The 17,122-nt window shown below is 37.2% G+C and overlaps 1 protein-coding gene across 2 annotated transcripts in view; it reads left to right on the top strand.

The window, feature by feature from the left end:
* Positions 1 to 17,122, top strand: part of LOC134806824 (gamma-aminobutyric acid receptor subunit beta-like) — a 29,629-nt gene that overhangs the window by 515 nt on the left and 11,992 nt on the right. Inside the window, exons 2-7 of one of the 2 annotated variants that reach the window (XM_063780214.1) lie at positions 5,116 to 5,219; positions 9,026 to 9,093; positions 11,612 to 11,757; positions 12,336 to 12,490; positions 15,332 to 15,447; positions 16,053 to 16,221. In XM_063780214.1, the coding sequence (XP_063636284.1) occupies positions 5,116 to 5,219; positions 9,026 to 9,093; positions 11,612 to 11,757; positions 12,336 to 12,490; positions 15,332 to 15,447; positions 16,053 to 16,221 (758 nt within the window). Of the gene's footprint in view, positions 1 to 5,115; positions 5,220 to 9,025; positions 9,094 to 11,611; positions 11,758 to 12,335; positions 12,494 to 15,331; positions 15,448 to 16,052; positions 16,222 to 17,122 lie in introns of both variants that reach the window. The other variant, XM_063780213.1, reaches the window with a different exon arrangement.

Raw genomic sequence — 17,122 nt, 5'->3', positions numbered from 1 at the left:
GTGTAGTTTAGAAGTAAATGAAACTATAGGGAAATGAGGAACTTGGTGAATATTTTCCAGCACATATTTATGATCTTGTTGTTTGATTATAATGTAGTTAGACTAGTTAGTGTAAGACAAAGCAGGTATGCCCGAGTTGAATATTCGGCACCGCAAAGACATTCCGCGGCCGCCGACACCGCATGCCGACACTCAACTATGCAAGCCTTTACACTTTGCAAATTTACACGGGTAAAAGTCATCTAAAAGTTTAATAATTGTAATAGTATGAAAATGGTTAAGAGTTTCTTTAATTATCCATGAAAATACTAACACCAAAATAACATTAAGCATTAATAACATTTTTTATAGCTGCATAATTGCATACCATGTGCGACAGTTATAATGAAATAGTTATTTGTTTTACAAGAGGGCAAAGCTGTTGTTTAACCGCTCGTGCTAATATTGATACCCGAGCAAGCGAAAGATTCCAAAATTGTAATCTTGAGTGTTGCGAGGGTTTAAAAGCACGAGGGTTAAACAAATTTTGCCCCTGAGTGAAATACAAAAATTTACACCACATCCACAACCCGAAGCAAATATTAAATGTAAAATATCGAACAAAAACAAATCCAAATGAATGTTATTAAATATTTATAATCCAAAATCATCATTTAAAAGTCAATTCTACCAGCAAACATAAGAAAACAACTCAAAATTTGCATTTGATTACTTTGCCTCACATGTAAATAAAATGCAACTTTGCTATCAGTTTTTGAAGTGCAAAGCAAGCCTTTCCGAGCTGGTGTGGTGAAAAAGGCCATTTGAGCTTGAAATCGTATAGGCACCTATTCTAAGAATACTTAGTTTAAAGAAACTTCTACATAGGTACAGTTAGATTCCATAAGTAGTAACATAACTAAAGGAAAATATATTAAGTACCTAATGTATTCTTATTTTTGACCGGAAAGGGCCACATGGACCATATATCTATATTCTTGTACTAAATAAATGACGAATAAAAAAACGACCTAATATGGTGCAATAGGCACCATCAATTTTACTGTGCATGGTGTTTTCATTCGGCTAATATTCTCAGATAATAAGGAAACTCGCAGACACAGATTATCTCCCGGGCATGGAAACAATTTGGATTAATAGGAATCTCGAAAAAAGTAAATGACATCCTTCCGCAACAGCTAATTGATTAGATCCTGAGCTATCATGGAGTGGGTAACTAGATTAGCAGCCGTCACCTGGCTTAATTTAATACCAGATTGGGGAATCGCCATGCTAAATGGTAATTTTCCTCGCTGCCCACTAAGAGCTCTTCTGATTAATTCAATAGCTACCTTCAATTTAACTATGGAAATGTCGGTTATGGAAATTTAAATTTTCTAACAATATGTAATAAATAGATATTTATGGCCTATATTTACATGAACCTATCCATGAGCTTCGCTTCAATGAATTGGGATTTTTATATTTATATTAGGTAAAGTACATTCATTAATACCCTGGTAGCTAACAACGGCGAAATTACCAGGTATTTTTAATGAAATATTTATTTTGATCTCCTGATGGTATAACCATTGTTAGGTAAATTTCGTACAAAATTTATTCAAAAACGGTGTAGGCTTAGGTAAGTACATAAAACATATAGTAACAGAAGTGTTCACTATAAATACTTATGTAGCAATGAATTAAAAACAATAGGCTCAGAGCCAGCACAATGTTGCAAATTGAAAAATGTAAAAGTTGCAAAGTTGTTGTGGTGTGACATAAGCGTAACTGTGTGCAAAAAAAACTACTTGCAAATGAAGTGAAAATATGTGAATAGATACAATAACTTCTATATAAACCCAATAATAATGGAAACGGGTCACTTTGCATAGAAATTATATAAGTGTTATCCGTTTTAGTGCCACTTGCACCATCCTCCTAACCTAGGGTTAACCGGTTAAACCTGGAGTTACCATGGTTACCAGTACAATTTGACTCTGAATTTAACCGGTTAACCCCAAGGTAGTTAGGATGGTGCAAGTGACGCTTAGTTGCTCTTGAGTGTATACCAAAGAGTAAAGTAAGTATAATAGAGTGTATACAATACTTATATAATGTCAAGTTATCTCTAACTGAAACCAATGAGCCTAAAGATCAGATATGTTTGATCCTACAAAGTAATCTTACATCTCCAAGTACACCGCTATCGCAAGAACCCTTGAAGCGTCACAGCTTAGGTGCCAAGAAAAGGAACACTTTGATGCACGACGCTAAAGGTAAATAATTTAAGGTACATGAAGGTAAATAATCCGTGATCGTGGATATCTGTATAAATTTGTATAATTAAATACACCCGCAAAGTAAATCGGGAGATGAAAGCGATGCGTGAAATATAATTGATTGGTTCTAAAAGGATCAACATTGAATCAGTCTTCTTTCTTACAGGCGTTTGCAACTTAAGGGGTGTCACAGGCGCGTTACCGTCTCATTAAAAAGTAATCGATCAGAAAATACCTTTATAAACATTATTGTTGCATTATTTTACTTATTAAGTAGTAAGTATTTGGTATCATAAAGGGAGCTTACAATTATCAACACTAAACAAAGTTACTATGTTATCAGTGTGTATTATTAGAATATTAGTTTGTTAAAGTATAATACATATTACATTTTCTCAAATTTTACACAAAGGGTGGGTCAAACAGATCACTGTGTTATGTCTTTCCTGTAGACATACACAAGAGTTAAGGGCTATAAAGGTTAATTTTCTTATTTAACCCTTATCCACGTGAAAAGATCCTCCTTTTATTTAGAGAACTATGATAAAATCATTGCTTACATGCCCACAAGCTGTTAACTATTGCCCACAGGAGAGGAAAATGTACTGTTCGCGATAACACACTAGTTTTCTCTCCTGTGGGCAATAGTTAACAGCTTGTGGGCATGTAAGCAATGATTTTATCATAAGTTCTTTAAATAAAAGGAGGACCTTTTCACGTGGATAAGGGTTAAATAAGAAAATTAACCTTTATAGCCCTTAACTCTTGTGTAAGTCTACAGGAAAGACATAACACAGTGATCTGTTTGACCCGGGTATGTTAGAAATGAATGAATGTAAAGCCTGTGAGTGCTACGAGTATAAGGTAGACGCCCGAGTGCTCGCCTCTGTCCCAGACCCACTTTGTGAATGAATACCATTCATAAGCCAGGTATGCTCTTTTGCAGCTGTGTGTACAGGCTGCAGAGATAGTTGATCCTCCCCTTGCAATCTAATTTCTAACCATGGTCAGTTATCTCGGCAGCTGACCATAAATGTGCAATTAAGGTGACCACATGGTGTCAACTATTGAGCATTAGCAAGTTGAGCATGTATATTGTAAACTAGAGTCGGCATCTCGAGCAAATTGTGTCCGCCATGTGTTCGCCATTTTCGGCGTTTGACGTCTGTCACTAAGGTGAAGAATAAGTGTATCTAGGCCAGAGGCGAAACTGTTATGACAACTGCTCATATTCTGCCTAGTGCCTACGTACAGGGTTATTTTTTAATGACCTGCAATATTATACGACGTGAATATATAGGTGATACCGAGCAATCTTTTCTAATGGGACCAACCACTAAAACGTAAACTTGAATATAATTTACCGTTTATATAACTTTTATTATATATCGCACGGGTGAAAACGAGGATTCTTTCCTAAAATATTACTTCTATACAATATTCTTAGTACATACTTGTATTACGGACTATATATATTCAATTTTTTAAGGATTCATTACATTTTCTATTTGATTCTCGGTAACAATTTTGCAATTACCACCCTTAATGTAACATAAAATACGTTATTATAACTAAAACATTCAATAAATAATGAGAAAAATATATATTCCGTAACTTTTGTGCAATTAACCAACAACGTATACAACCATTTCGTAGGTACCAATGTGTCACGTCTAAGAAAATTAATCTTTGCGCCGAAGAAAATGGCTTTCAGCCGCGAATGTTCTAAAGTGACGTTTCGTGATAAACTAAATAATCGTAAATCAACATTTATTCGATTAACTCACATTTATAGACGGGTCTAACGCGAATTTTATTCAATTACCTTGATTTACCGACGTTTAGTTATTCGATTGCTTTCCGGTGAAATGTTATTCCATCGCTTTTATTACACGGTGTAACATGAGGAAACCGAATAATTTTAACAGCATATTCCTGATCATATTTAGAGACAAAAATGTCCTATAACTTTTTTGAAATTCGCCTAGTTTCAGAGATAATATTAATTAAAAAAAAACAAATTTTTATTGTTACATAGTGTAAAAGGCCTTTTTGATGGTGATGTTGCTGCTATGGGACGTAGTCTAAATATCCTTATTGATAGATGTCAAAAAGTGACAAGTAACACTTTGCAAAAAGTAGGTTTTACGAAAAAAAAATGTAAATATCAATTTTAAGTGACAAGTTTACCAATAACATTTATTTTTTATGTACAAATACATTCAAAAAAATGAAAAAACAAAACAAAAAAAAAAATTTATTTGGCGAAATTGACCTAAACTCTTATTACATTTTTTCCTTCTTTTAACCTCAGAAATGCGTGGTTAAAATTATTCGGTTTCTTCATGTTACACCGTGTATATTTTCTTGTACTATTGTAACAACTTTTGAGCACGCACGAAGGCATTTTTTAATTTTTAAATGTTTTTTAAATTTTCTGTACATGTGTGGCATCTCGTCAGTGGCCGATGACGTACTAAACGCAATGAAGTGCATGCACTTCATTGAGGTGCGGAAACATTTTGTTCGAGATGCCAACTCTAGTTTATATACCTCAATGGCATTATACATAGTCTGTATCTTTAGGTGTGTTTAAATAAAAGTGAACAAACAATTTGTACATTATCGGGTAGTTATAACATTTATTGGTTAACCAACCAAATACAAAACCGCTTGAATCTGTCACTGAACGACCTGACTTTGACCTACATTATTTAATCATGTTATGTTTTCTTCTACCCTCAACTGGTTTAAGGAGTCATTTGAGGGTAGATTTTGTTTACTTTTATTTAAATACCTAAAGATACAGAGTATACGTCGTATACGTTAGGTTACCATTCGACTTTTGTTTCAGAAACGAGCGTGCTGCGGCCGCGGCTGATCGTTTGGAGAACGTGACGCACACCGTGTCACGGATCCTTGACGGCTACGACATTCGTCTGAGACCAAACTTTGGAGGTAAGAAAATATAAGAAATACTTAACGTTGTATATTTCTGACGGGTACAAATACCGAAGCTAAGCAGGAAGTTAGCCTGATACTCTTCAAAGAACAAAGTCATCTATAAATCACGTCTTTGGGAAATACACTCGAGTGCAAAGAAATCGGACCACCCCAGCATTTTAAACATTTTTTCAATTTGTATAAAAACTGTAAGCTCGATCATGATAATTTAAATACCACGTGGTAGATAATTTTCTGCCCTATCAAATGACATCAATATTCAGGGGTGGGGATGGATATTTTACAAAATATGGGCCTGGAAATCACCCCCCTCCAACTGCCTCATTAGCGCATGCACTAATTGACCACTTATCATTAGGTATAAAACCAGTCATTATCATTGTTTATGCATCTTTCGTGATTGGTACGTCTTCCTGAACACTACTCTCATCGCCTGAACCTGGAAAAACTGGAGAAAAATGGATACTACCCCGACTGAAGCCGGCTAAGCAGTTGTCCTATTGCAGGGAGGGCTTAGTCAACGTGCAGTGGCTTGACAACTCAACCTATCGAAGTCATCGGTTCAACGTGTCTTCCAGAGATTCCGCGTAGATGAGACGCTCTCCAGAAGACCCGGAACTGGCAGAACTCGTATCACTTCTGAGAGAGATGACCGTTTCATCGTTATTACCTCGCTACGAAATCGTCGACTGAATGCCGTTCAGCTTCAGCAGAAGCTCCTAGAGACCAGGAATGTGTCTATCAGCCGATGGACAGTTAGAAGACGACTGAAGGAGAAAGAATTGACAGCTCACAGAGCTGCAAATGGCCCAAAACTCACCCCAACACATCGTGGACAGCGACGCGTCTTCGCTCGCGAACATGAAGAATGGACCCTTCAGCAATGGAGTCCCGTATTTTTTTCCGACGAGTGCAGGATAACTTTGTTTGGCAATGACGGACGGGCACGAGTCTACCGAAGACCTGGGGAGCGGTTCTCTCAATGCTGCATCGAGGAACGTGTTGCTTATGGTGGGGGGTCAATCATGGTCTGGGCTGGTATTTCTTTGGAAGTGAAGACGGACATTGTGTTCATCGCAGGGCCAGGTACCAGACCGAATTCAGGCGGTTTGACTGCACGTCGGTACGTGGAGGAAATCCTGGCTAATCATGTGGTCCCATTTGGGGGTTATATCGGCGATGAGTTCATCCTCATGCAAGATAACGCTCGGCCGCATACAGCCCGGATCACTAAGGAGTACCTGGAGGAGGTCGACATCAGAGTCATGGAGTGCCCAGCCCGCAGTCCTGACCTAAACCCGATCGAGCACATTTGGGACGAGCTGAAAAGAAGAATCCGGGCCAGAAATCCCGCCCCTGAAACCTTACTGGAGCTAAAGACTGCGATCGAAGAAGAATGGGCGGGCATCCCTCAAGACACTGTAAAAAAATTAATAAAATCAATGAAAAACTGTATGACTGCATGTCGTAGGGCTAGAGGAGGCAACACACGGTATTAAAATGCTGAAAATTGTTTTAATTTTTCCTTGATTTCCTTAGAATCGCAGTGTTCCCAGTACGCATTTTTAGGGTGACAAAGTTCTTAGCCCTGAAAGCCTGAAAATATTGGCAGCAAACCTATCAAAGGCACATCAATTTATAGAGGAAAAGCCAACCTTTCATTAGGTATATAATATGTCACAGAAAAAAAGAAAAAAGAAAAGAATAAAAAAAAAAAAAAAAAAAAAAAAGAACAAAGAATAAAAGAATTTTTACAGAAATTGAAAAAATGTTAAAATGCTGGGGTGGTCCGATTTCTTTGCACCCGAGTGTATATAGTATTCTTACTGGGAATATTAAATTTAATCAAAAACCAAGCAATACCTAGTGAAGCTGTAAACTTCGTTTTTTGCGCCTAAGAAATAACTCCTTAGATTCTTGTAAGGCTCTTCTTAATCAGGCACTTTATTCAGTAAAATATTGGAGTAAATTAATGATTAGGTGACAATTGTGCTAGGCTAGGTGAATTGATTTAATTATTTTTCACCACATCAGCTCGTAAAGCCTCTCTTTATCCTTCAAAAACTGATGAGATAGTAGCAATTTTATCTACAAAACTGGCAAAGTAAGTAATTTGATGCAAATTTTGAGTTGATTCCTTAAGTCGGCTGGTAAAATTTACTTTTAAGTGATGTTTTTAAAGGTTTACCCTTGAATTGCCGACAGACATTTCATCGAATGTTATTTCGAAGACAACGTTTCAAGTATTTTCATTTCATCGACAAGTCATTGCGTCGAAGAATTGATACTAGTAAATTTACATCTGGGACTTTTAATTGTCACTCGAGTTATTTCGTATATAGTTTATATCGTGGCATTTCTTTACGGGTTTTCTTATTTCATTTTTGATTGCATTTAATATAATTTATTACGCATAAAATTATTTCAATCTGTAATATTTGACTTTGATAGCCGTTCGTTTCTGTGTGGGGTCGCAGTTCTAACCTAACCTAAACCTACTTTGAAAACCGTTCGTTTCTGTGTGGGATCGCAGTTCTAACCTACCCTAAACCTACTTTGAAAGCCGTTCGTTTCTGTGTGGGGTCGCAGTTCTATCCTAACTTAAACCTACTTTGAAAGCCGTTCGTTTCTGTGTGTGGTCGCAATTTTAACCTAACCTAAGCCTACTTTGATAGCCGTTCGTTTCTGTGTGGGGTTGCAGTTCTAACCTAACCTAAACCTACTTTGAAAGCCGTTCGTTTCTGTGTGGGGTCGCAGTTCTAACCTAACCTAAACCTACTTCGAAAGCCGTTCGTTTCTGTGTGGGGTCGCAGTTCTAACCTAACCTAAACCTACTTTGATAGCTTTCGTTTCTGTGTGGGGTCGCAGTTTTAACCTAATCTAAACCTACTTTGAAAGCCGTTCGTTTCTGTGTGGGGTCGCAGTTCTAACCTAACCTAAACCTACTTTGAAAGCCGTTCGTTTCTGTGTGGGGTTGCAGTTCTAACCTAACCTAAACCGACTTTGATAGCCGTTCGTTTCTGTGTGGGGTCGCAGTTCTAGCCTAACCGAAACCTAAAATTCTTACAACAGAAAAATGTATAAATGAGTAGTACGACATATAAAAATGTATTAAAGTAATACGTCGAATAAATGAATTGCAATGTTTAGTAGTTGTGCCAATTAAAATAATTTGAAATGAATCAGCGATCAAGTAATATTCGTTGAATAGTCTTTCTACGCAGTAAGAAAAATTGAAATAAATAGTATATGAAACAAAATAACGCCAAACAATATTACTAGTACTAACGTTTCGATGAATCGTTGTCGATGAAATAATATTCGATGAAAAGTTTGTCGGCAAAACAAGGGTACACCGTTTTTAAAGGATAAATACTTAATAGCGTGTATTTCGATTTGATATGTAACTTTTTAGGGTTACCTACAGATCAAATAAAAATGGCGTTGGTGTTTGTCTAGAAAGATAAACATTTAAGTACATTACCTGTTTTAACCTAGCTAAGTAAATGAGATTCTGCCTCGCTCACGGCGGAAACGCATAATCATATCGGCCTACATCCGTGTTGCACGCCAAATACTACCGTTCAGCAAATAGCAACGAATTCGAAATGCATACTATACGGAGCGAGGCAATCTCGCCGAAGCCTTAGACTGCGCGGATGTTATTGCGGGCTCCGGACCATGAGGATTCAATATTGAATTTACTCCGGTAAACACGGTATGATTTGTCAGCGACTTGCTTGAATGCTCTGCTTCGCAAATGGCAAGTTCGCTACTGACTGTATTTTATTGCTTCGCAGGCGATCCGTTGTACGTCGGGATGGATCTAACTATCGCGAGCTTCGACGCGATATCGGAAGTAAATATGGTGAGTCTGGGCCCGATTCGGATTTTGAAGTAGACATCTATTAGACATCTTTTAGACATCACCAAGATACGATAACGATATGTTTAAGATCTAACCTGTCAAATTTGACATTTACGCGATTCTGGAGATACTGTTGAACGATTTCCACAGGATATGACTTAGAGATCCAATTCACATCTAATAGATATCTTACTATATCTAACGTAAAAGTGACATTGGTTGCCCGAATTGCGCTGCAAAAGAGAACTAGTTGATATCTAAACTATAACGTATCTAGAATGGATCTAGTACGTGTCGTCTCTTGTGAATATCTTGAAGTTAGAATACGGCGGTCTGTCTCGCATCTGTGTGAAAAATAAGCATTGTACGTACTATAATGCTTAGGTGCGTATTATTATGCGTCTCTTCAGTAGGTAATGCAGGTTTGTATGACTGCAGACGCATTCTACTTAAAAATGAAACCTTACTTAATATTTATATGTTAAGTATTCGCTATTAAAAGTATTAAAACTGAACTTCTGTCGGATGCAAAATATATTTCTCATGACGTGCTAACGCCCAATAGAGGATAGAGCCCGTATATAGAGGATAGGGGTGTCGGCCGGGGTGTCTATTGAAAATGACTTAAGTTTAAACGCTTAAATAGAAGTAACAGGTTGGCTGCCAATTTTTGATACAATTTAGTAACTTTGAATAGCGGATTCTAGGCGAAATAAATATGAAATTCCAATTTGGGGCAGTAAAATACCAAACGTTTTCCTAACTCACGATTTTTTTTAGGCCAAAGTGAAATTCCACTTATAAGTAGGTACTTATTGTACACAATATGGAACTCTATCCATCAAATTTTATCAAAATCAGACTAATTTTTAACTCGGATTTTAGTTTCGTGGTTAATTTCTTATGGATATGATCACTTGCCACAAAAGTATACATGCGTTAACATTTCGGCATTCATATATTTTCATGCCTTCTTGACCTAGTTCTAATCTACAAAACATTAACCTATTTTAGCGGAGATTGATTGATATTGTCGCTTCGAGCATCAATATAAAATATCAGATAAATAATACCTATACGATAAAATGTGGCTAGAGGTGTACGCATGACAGATTTTGGTTCGCAAAGAGGACCTCGGTGGCTTGACTCTCAAGGCTCGTCCATCATAATTCATTAAGCTTTTAATAGCAGCGAAAAGAGAGCAAGGCTGCGGTCACTTGACATAGTTGGAGGGTCGCTGATGCCGGGGGCGGAGTGCTGCGTCAGCCAATCGATGGCCGCCACTCGGCTTAGGTCACCGCCCACTCATACTATACTAAATGCTAATTTAAAGAACACTGCATATAGCAATGCATGCAAGAAGTATGCTGCTGACAACAAACATGAAGTGAATATATTTGTGGTTTCAGTCCCAAGGGCCGATTGACCGCTCTAACTTCCTCTTCCTCGTGCCATCATTTCAACAACTTTTATCTCGGCTTTTTTGAACAGAAGAGTTTAGTTTTCAATTGAAAAAATTAAAGTTCCAGTAGGTCAATGCGGTCAAACCCTTCAGCGGAAAATTCAGTATATATATCTCCTTCCAATATCAAACCGTGTCACTAGTAAGAATTATAATTAAGAAAAGAAATATCTACTGATTAAATAATAGGTAAATATAACATAATTTATGTTGTGTGGAATCAGCGCGTTTATAAAATTAGCGTTGGGTAACTTCAACCTTTCGTGTACCTAGAAATGAAGTGTATTTTGTTTTTCTCTCGTGTATTTCTTTGTTTTGTTAATATATATAATAAAACATTTTTGTTTTTATTTTTAGTACGATTATTGTGATTTCATATTTACCTTTTACCAATAATCCATAGAAATTATATTATTAAATAAAATAAAATCATTATTTATTTCAGATATTTAATAATGTATATAGTTAGTTCATAAGTTTATCTTAGATACCCAACAATTAAAATAAATCTAAAGATAAATATATATTAAATTATCATGGCTAGCTAGATTTCAGCTGAAATTTTTAAGTATTTCAAAACCACGCTAACCAAGACGCCCTACAACTTAACACATTCAGGGTTAAGAACCCGACTGTCGGGTACACTGTTCGTAGCGACTACGCGCTACATACGGCGAAACCGTGGCTACGCGCTACGAGCGTAACCCGTAGTACTTAGTGGCAATGAATGTGTTAAAAAAAGAAAGGTGTCGTGTTTCGGAGGTTCCGGGGCAAACTGCCGAATCCGACACAAGAACAGCCGATTCAACGGAGCCACGCCGTTTTGTTGCATAAATAGTGTTTAGTTTTTAAGTTTATAATATATATATATGTATGTTAGTCTGTAAGGTATTTGTAATATGGGCCTTGTTGCCTGATTTAAAATTTTAAATAAAAAAAATAAATAAAATAAATTGAAAGACTCACCTGTGGGAGTTAACTTTGTTTTTAATTATCAGTTGGTTAAAAACAACTTTAATATTGAACAGGGAATTGGTTGAAGGGTTTATGTTTCAGGACTACACAATAACGCTGTACTTGAACCAGTACTGGAAAGATGAGAGATTAGGCTTTGGCCTACAGGACGAGGTGCTCACGTTATCGGGGGACTTCGCAGACAAGATTTGGGTGCCAGATACGTTTTTTGCTAATGACAAGAATAGGTAAGATATAATCAAATAAGGTAAAGTGTCATTCTATAGAACTTGCTAACTATGTAAACAAACAGCCATATTGAAATTTACTTAGTGACTTTTGAGTTCGTTCCATGAATGACACTTTATAATATAATATAACTCAAAAAAACTTTCTCGTTTTGAACACATATTAAAACATATTAAATATGTTACTCATAATTTGCTTGCCCTTATCCCTTTCATTTGGGGTCGCTGCATGTCTTTTTATTCCATAGGTACCTCTCTCTCGCCCGTCATCTCAATCAGAATCTGACCTTGCAAATATAGCTTGTTTCCGTGTGATTTCGATGACATTGCCCATGCTCATGATTTAAACATGTAAAAATACAATATAAAAACTTCAATTTGGCGTGACCCCTCAAATATTAAGTTACAGTAGTCAACAAATAAATAAGTATTATATTAATTATTAAATACTAAATAATTAAATAAGAAAATCCTTGTTGACTATTTCATAATTAGGAAAAATAGTACTTTTAACCTTGTAAGATATAATATTGTACACCTACATACGAGTATATTACCGAAAACGTATATTGTTCCAGTTTTCTCCACGACGTGACAGAGCGCAACAAGCTGGTGCGGCTGGGCGGGGACGGCAGCATCACCTACGGCATGCGCTTCACCGCCACCCTGGCCTGCATGATGGACCTGCACTACTACCCGCTCGACTCGCAGAACTGCACCGTCGAGATTGAAAGCTGTGTGACTCTTACACTAGTAACACGTGGCCGCTCACCGCTTCGTGCATCCAGCCTGATACACGCCATTTATCGCATTTTTTTTAGATAGTGCAAGTTTCTGTGTGCGAGGCTTTTCTATCGCACGAGGACGCTATCGATCGTTGTCTCGGTAGTAGTCATCATCTTCCTCGCGTTATCCCGACATTTTGCCACGGCTCATGGCAGCCCGAGGTCCGTTTGATACGCCTCCTGCTATTTTTTAACTGTAATAAATGCCATGTTGGTCCATAAGGTGCATTGCATTGTTTTCGTATGTCACATACAGTTGTTTGTTTTCTTTCAAGGTTGTGTTCAAACCTTGTTGTCTTTCAATGCAATAAGTATTATAGCACGTTTTGTTGGCCAAACTATAGTAGGTAGTACAAAATTTCAAAGTATACAGTGTGTTTTTTTTAAGTGGGACAGTATGGGGAAATCCTAAAGTATAAGAGATACAGGGAAACTGTCTTAGGAAACATTAGGTACTTTTTTGTGAAAAAAAAATTGGTATAGTCAAAATTTTGGTCAAGTGTGAGTTGTCCCTAAAAATGATTAATTTTGATGAAATTTTTTTTTGACGCACATCTACTCAGTTTCATGAGGGGATCATTTTATTGTATGGGAAGAAAAAAATCGGGACAGCAGAAGTTAGGTAAATTTAATAAAATAATTTTACATTAAAGTAAATGTTCAAAGTGGCCTCCCTCTTGTCGAATGCAGGCACGAGCGCGTTTCAGAACACCTCTGGTAGCTTTAGACAAGGCGTTGTGATGTATGTTGTTCAAATGATAATGCACTGCGTCTTTTAACTCTTGTACCGAGTTGTAAGTATCTGCATAAATTCGACCTTTAAGGTACCCCCAAATGAAAAAATCCAACGGTGTTAAATCGGGTGAACGTGGTGGCCATTTAATAGGGCCATTTGTGCCCATCCAGCGATCAAGAAAATGTTCATTTAAAAACTGTTTCGTAGCGATACTATTGTGGGCAGGGGCGCCGTCTTGTTGGTAGATGATATTATTCAAATTATTTAATGGAATTGCCATATCTACTAAATCCACAGCCATGTTTAATATTTCCTGATATTTTTGACTATTCAATGTTCCATGGTAAATTTTAATGGCAAAGATTTTATTATCTAATATTGCACACCAACAATTAAAGGAAAAGCGGACCTGGTTATGGGTTGCCGTAGTTCGGAAGGGGTTTGTACGTGCCCAAAAATGATTATTTTTTCTATTGTACATGCCATTGTTTGAAAAATTGCATTCATCTGTCCAAATAATCCGGCTTGGAAAAGACGGGTTTCTAATCGAGCATGCTACAAACCACTGGCAAAATGCTAATCTCCGGTCAGTGTCTCCTGGAAGCAATGCTTGTACAAGATGACCTTCTATGTAACACTTGTACTTGTAAGCCTTCAATACCTTTCGTACTGTAGATTTATGCACACCGATAGTGTTAGCAGCTTCCCTCAATGAGGCTTTTGGGTAGGCTTCAAAATATCCTAAGATTGCGATAGTTGTAAATTCATTTATTACTGTGGCTCGTCTCTTCCGTTTTAATTTAAAACAGCCTCCCTTTCTTAAATTTTTCACCAGTTTGTCAAAAATTTTGCGGTCCGGTTGATCGCGGTCCGGATAACGTTCCCGATACCACTGTAACGCATTCACAGAGCTACGATAATTTACAAAATACGCTTCAATTAAATCTACTTTATGCGAGTTTGGTAATTCCATGACGAAAACTTAACATAATGTTAACTTTAAACAATGAAATATCAAGTAAAATACTGTTTGTTTCAAGAAGTTCCAAATTTAAAATTTGTTTTTTTTTTTAAATTAGATTTGTAAGGTAAGGCTCGCGTAAGAATATCTTAAAGTATTTTAATCCTTTTTAAACCAAATAAAGTGTTCCAAATTCAAATGTAAAACTGGAATAGGCAATATTTTTTAAATAAAAACCTTGCAGTGGGCAGTGGTTTTCAATTTACACGGGTTGTAAAAATGAAAACGATTTTCTTAAATTTGACTAACTTCTGCTGTCCCGATTTTTTTCTTCCCATACAATAAAATGATCCCCTCATGAAACTGAGTAGATGTGCGTCAAAAAAAAATTTCATCAAAATTAATCATTTTTAGGGACAACTCACACTTGACCAAAATTTTGACTATACCATTTTTTTTTTCACAAAAAAGTACCTAATGTTTCCTAAGACAGTTTCCCTGTATCTCTTATACTTTGGGATTTCCCCATACTGTCCCACTTAAAAAAAACACACTGTATAGTGCTAACGAATCAGTACCTGCCGCCTAAAACATAAATGAAAATAAATCTAGCCCAAACGTTGAAGCTAACGACGACGTGTTAGACTTTTATTATACAGACTTTGACGATTTTCCCGATTGGCCAATTAGCCTTGCATGGCTTGATTTGGTGCTACGTTAGCAAATGCGCCATACACGCTACTCGTATTCTGGCCATTTTACTATCCCACTTTATTTCGCGCGTCAGTCTCATTTTTGAATTTTAGTTTGCAAACCAACAAGCTTTTTTTAGAGGCAGATTAGTATTTTTGGGTAATAAAGGAAAGTTTGCAGTAAGCAGATGGAGTTGTCATGTCTTAAGGTGATCTTTTAATATTAAGTATCTACTCAATACCTAATACAAATGTACCTACCTAACATAGTGACAATGTCCCTTTCAAAATTAAAACGGTGGCCCGTTGTACCAAGAGTCGCCCCAGATACTTGACATATTGGGTCATCTTGCGACAGCGTACGCGTTAACAGCATGCTAACATATCGTTCACGCTACAGATGGGTACACGGTGTCGGACGTGGTGATGTATTGGAAGGAGACGCCGGTACGCGGCGTGGAGGACGCCGAGCTGCCTCAGTTTACGATACTGGGGCATGAAACTAATGATAGAATCGTAAGTTGCTATAGTTATTATTTAAGCAATCTTCTTTTATTAATAACCGTACACAGTTGGATTGGCCCAGGCCTATACCAAAAAATATTGAAATTGAAAATTAAGTTATCCGATTTGAAAGCTTAAAAAACCATCAATGGTCCTGCCAGCAATTTATTTATACTAACGCATTCACTACCAGTGCCACCAACTCGCCAGGTGGACACTCAGTCCGTAGTCGCTTTTCGCTACATACAGGTTTTACATGTTATCGGCAATGCTCGTAGCGCGTAGCACTCGCCGGCACTGAAAGTGTTAATTAACACACGGCCCGATTCGAACTTTAAGATACGTCAAATATTACGTCTTTTGACACTGGCATATCTAATCCATATCGTAACTAGACGTAATATTAGTCGCATCCTAAAGTTCGAATCGGGCCGACATTCTCCGCTGAGCTACGATCGGGCGCTACGTCGTAGCCGATTCGTAGAGGCAAATCGACAGCGAAATAATGGAATATATACAATTCTTCTGCACCATAGACAAGGCATATCTATATTGGAGTGTGTAAATAAAGATTACTTCGCTCACCAGCAATTGTTCACTGAAATTCAATTTTACAGGAGAAGTTAGCAACGGGCGTGTACCAGCGGCTATCGCTGAGTTTCAAACTGCGCAGAAACATCGGCTACTTCGTGTTCCAAACTTACTTGCCGTGCATCCTCATTGTGATGCTCTCGTGGGTGTCGTTCTGGATTAATCACGAGGCCACGTCGGCGAGAGTTGCGTTAGGTGAGCGATTTGTTGCATGCAGTTTCTGTACTAAAACTTACGCTATAACACTATACAGTTGTTATCTCTTTTGCAATCGGCATTATGACAGTTAAGCTTACAAGGAAGGGTACCCAACTGGTCAGCTCCGATATGATTTATTTTTATATATGTTATAGAGTAATCTAAAATAACAGACACGTATTTTTTTTAGCTGCCCATACTCAACTTACTGGGAGAAATTGGCCTCCAAAGTACTGAAAAGTGACAAAACGCTCTAAATTCTGTAGAGAGTTTTGTTCAAGCAAATTGCTAGATAATTACTGGTTTAAATATATGTTGGAGAACATGAAAAAATAATGGACATGTGTTTTGCTATTTCGGCTGAAATTCATATTATACAAAAAAAACACACTTCAAAGTTTCATAATTCTCATACTTTCACTCGAACTTCACGTTGGTTATTAAATTCGTTTTTTTTTTATCATGAAAACTAAAAACTTCCCGGTAGTGAAGCATGTTGTCATGGTTGTTAACCAGTTTGGACATTAAGTCCTAGCATATTTTGAAACATCAAAGATCCTAAAAGTGTACATTTGAAATATTTGAATACCCTGTTAGGCGCGTGGTATCATGGCGAACGCGGAGCTGCAGGCGCGCGGCAACGCGTTGGCGGCGCCGGGCGGGCGACGTGAACATATGGTACTGAAGTGAAGCGCGTGAAACGATGACAAGTATGAAGTTTTGAAGTGTGTTTTATTTTGTAAAATATGAATTTGATAGCAAAACACGTGTCCATTATTTTTTCATGTTTTCCAACATATATTCAAACCAGTAATTAACTAGCAATTTGCTTGAACAAAACTCTCTACAGAAGTTAGAGCGTTTTGTCACTTTTCAGTACTTTGGAGGCCAATTTCTC

This window comes from Cydia splendana, chromosome 3 (assembly GCF_910591565.1).
Source record: "Cydia splendana chromosome 3, ilCydSple1.2, whole genome shotgun sequence".
In the NCBI taxonomy this organism is placed as follows: domain Eukaryota; kingdom Metazoa; phylum Arthropoda; class Insecta; order Lepidoptera; family Tortricidae; genus Cydia; species Cydia splendana.
This window is presented reverse-complemented; position numbering and strand designations above follow the sequence as displayed.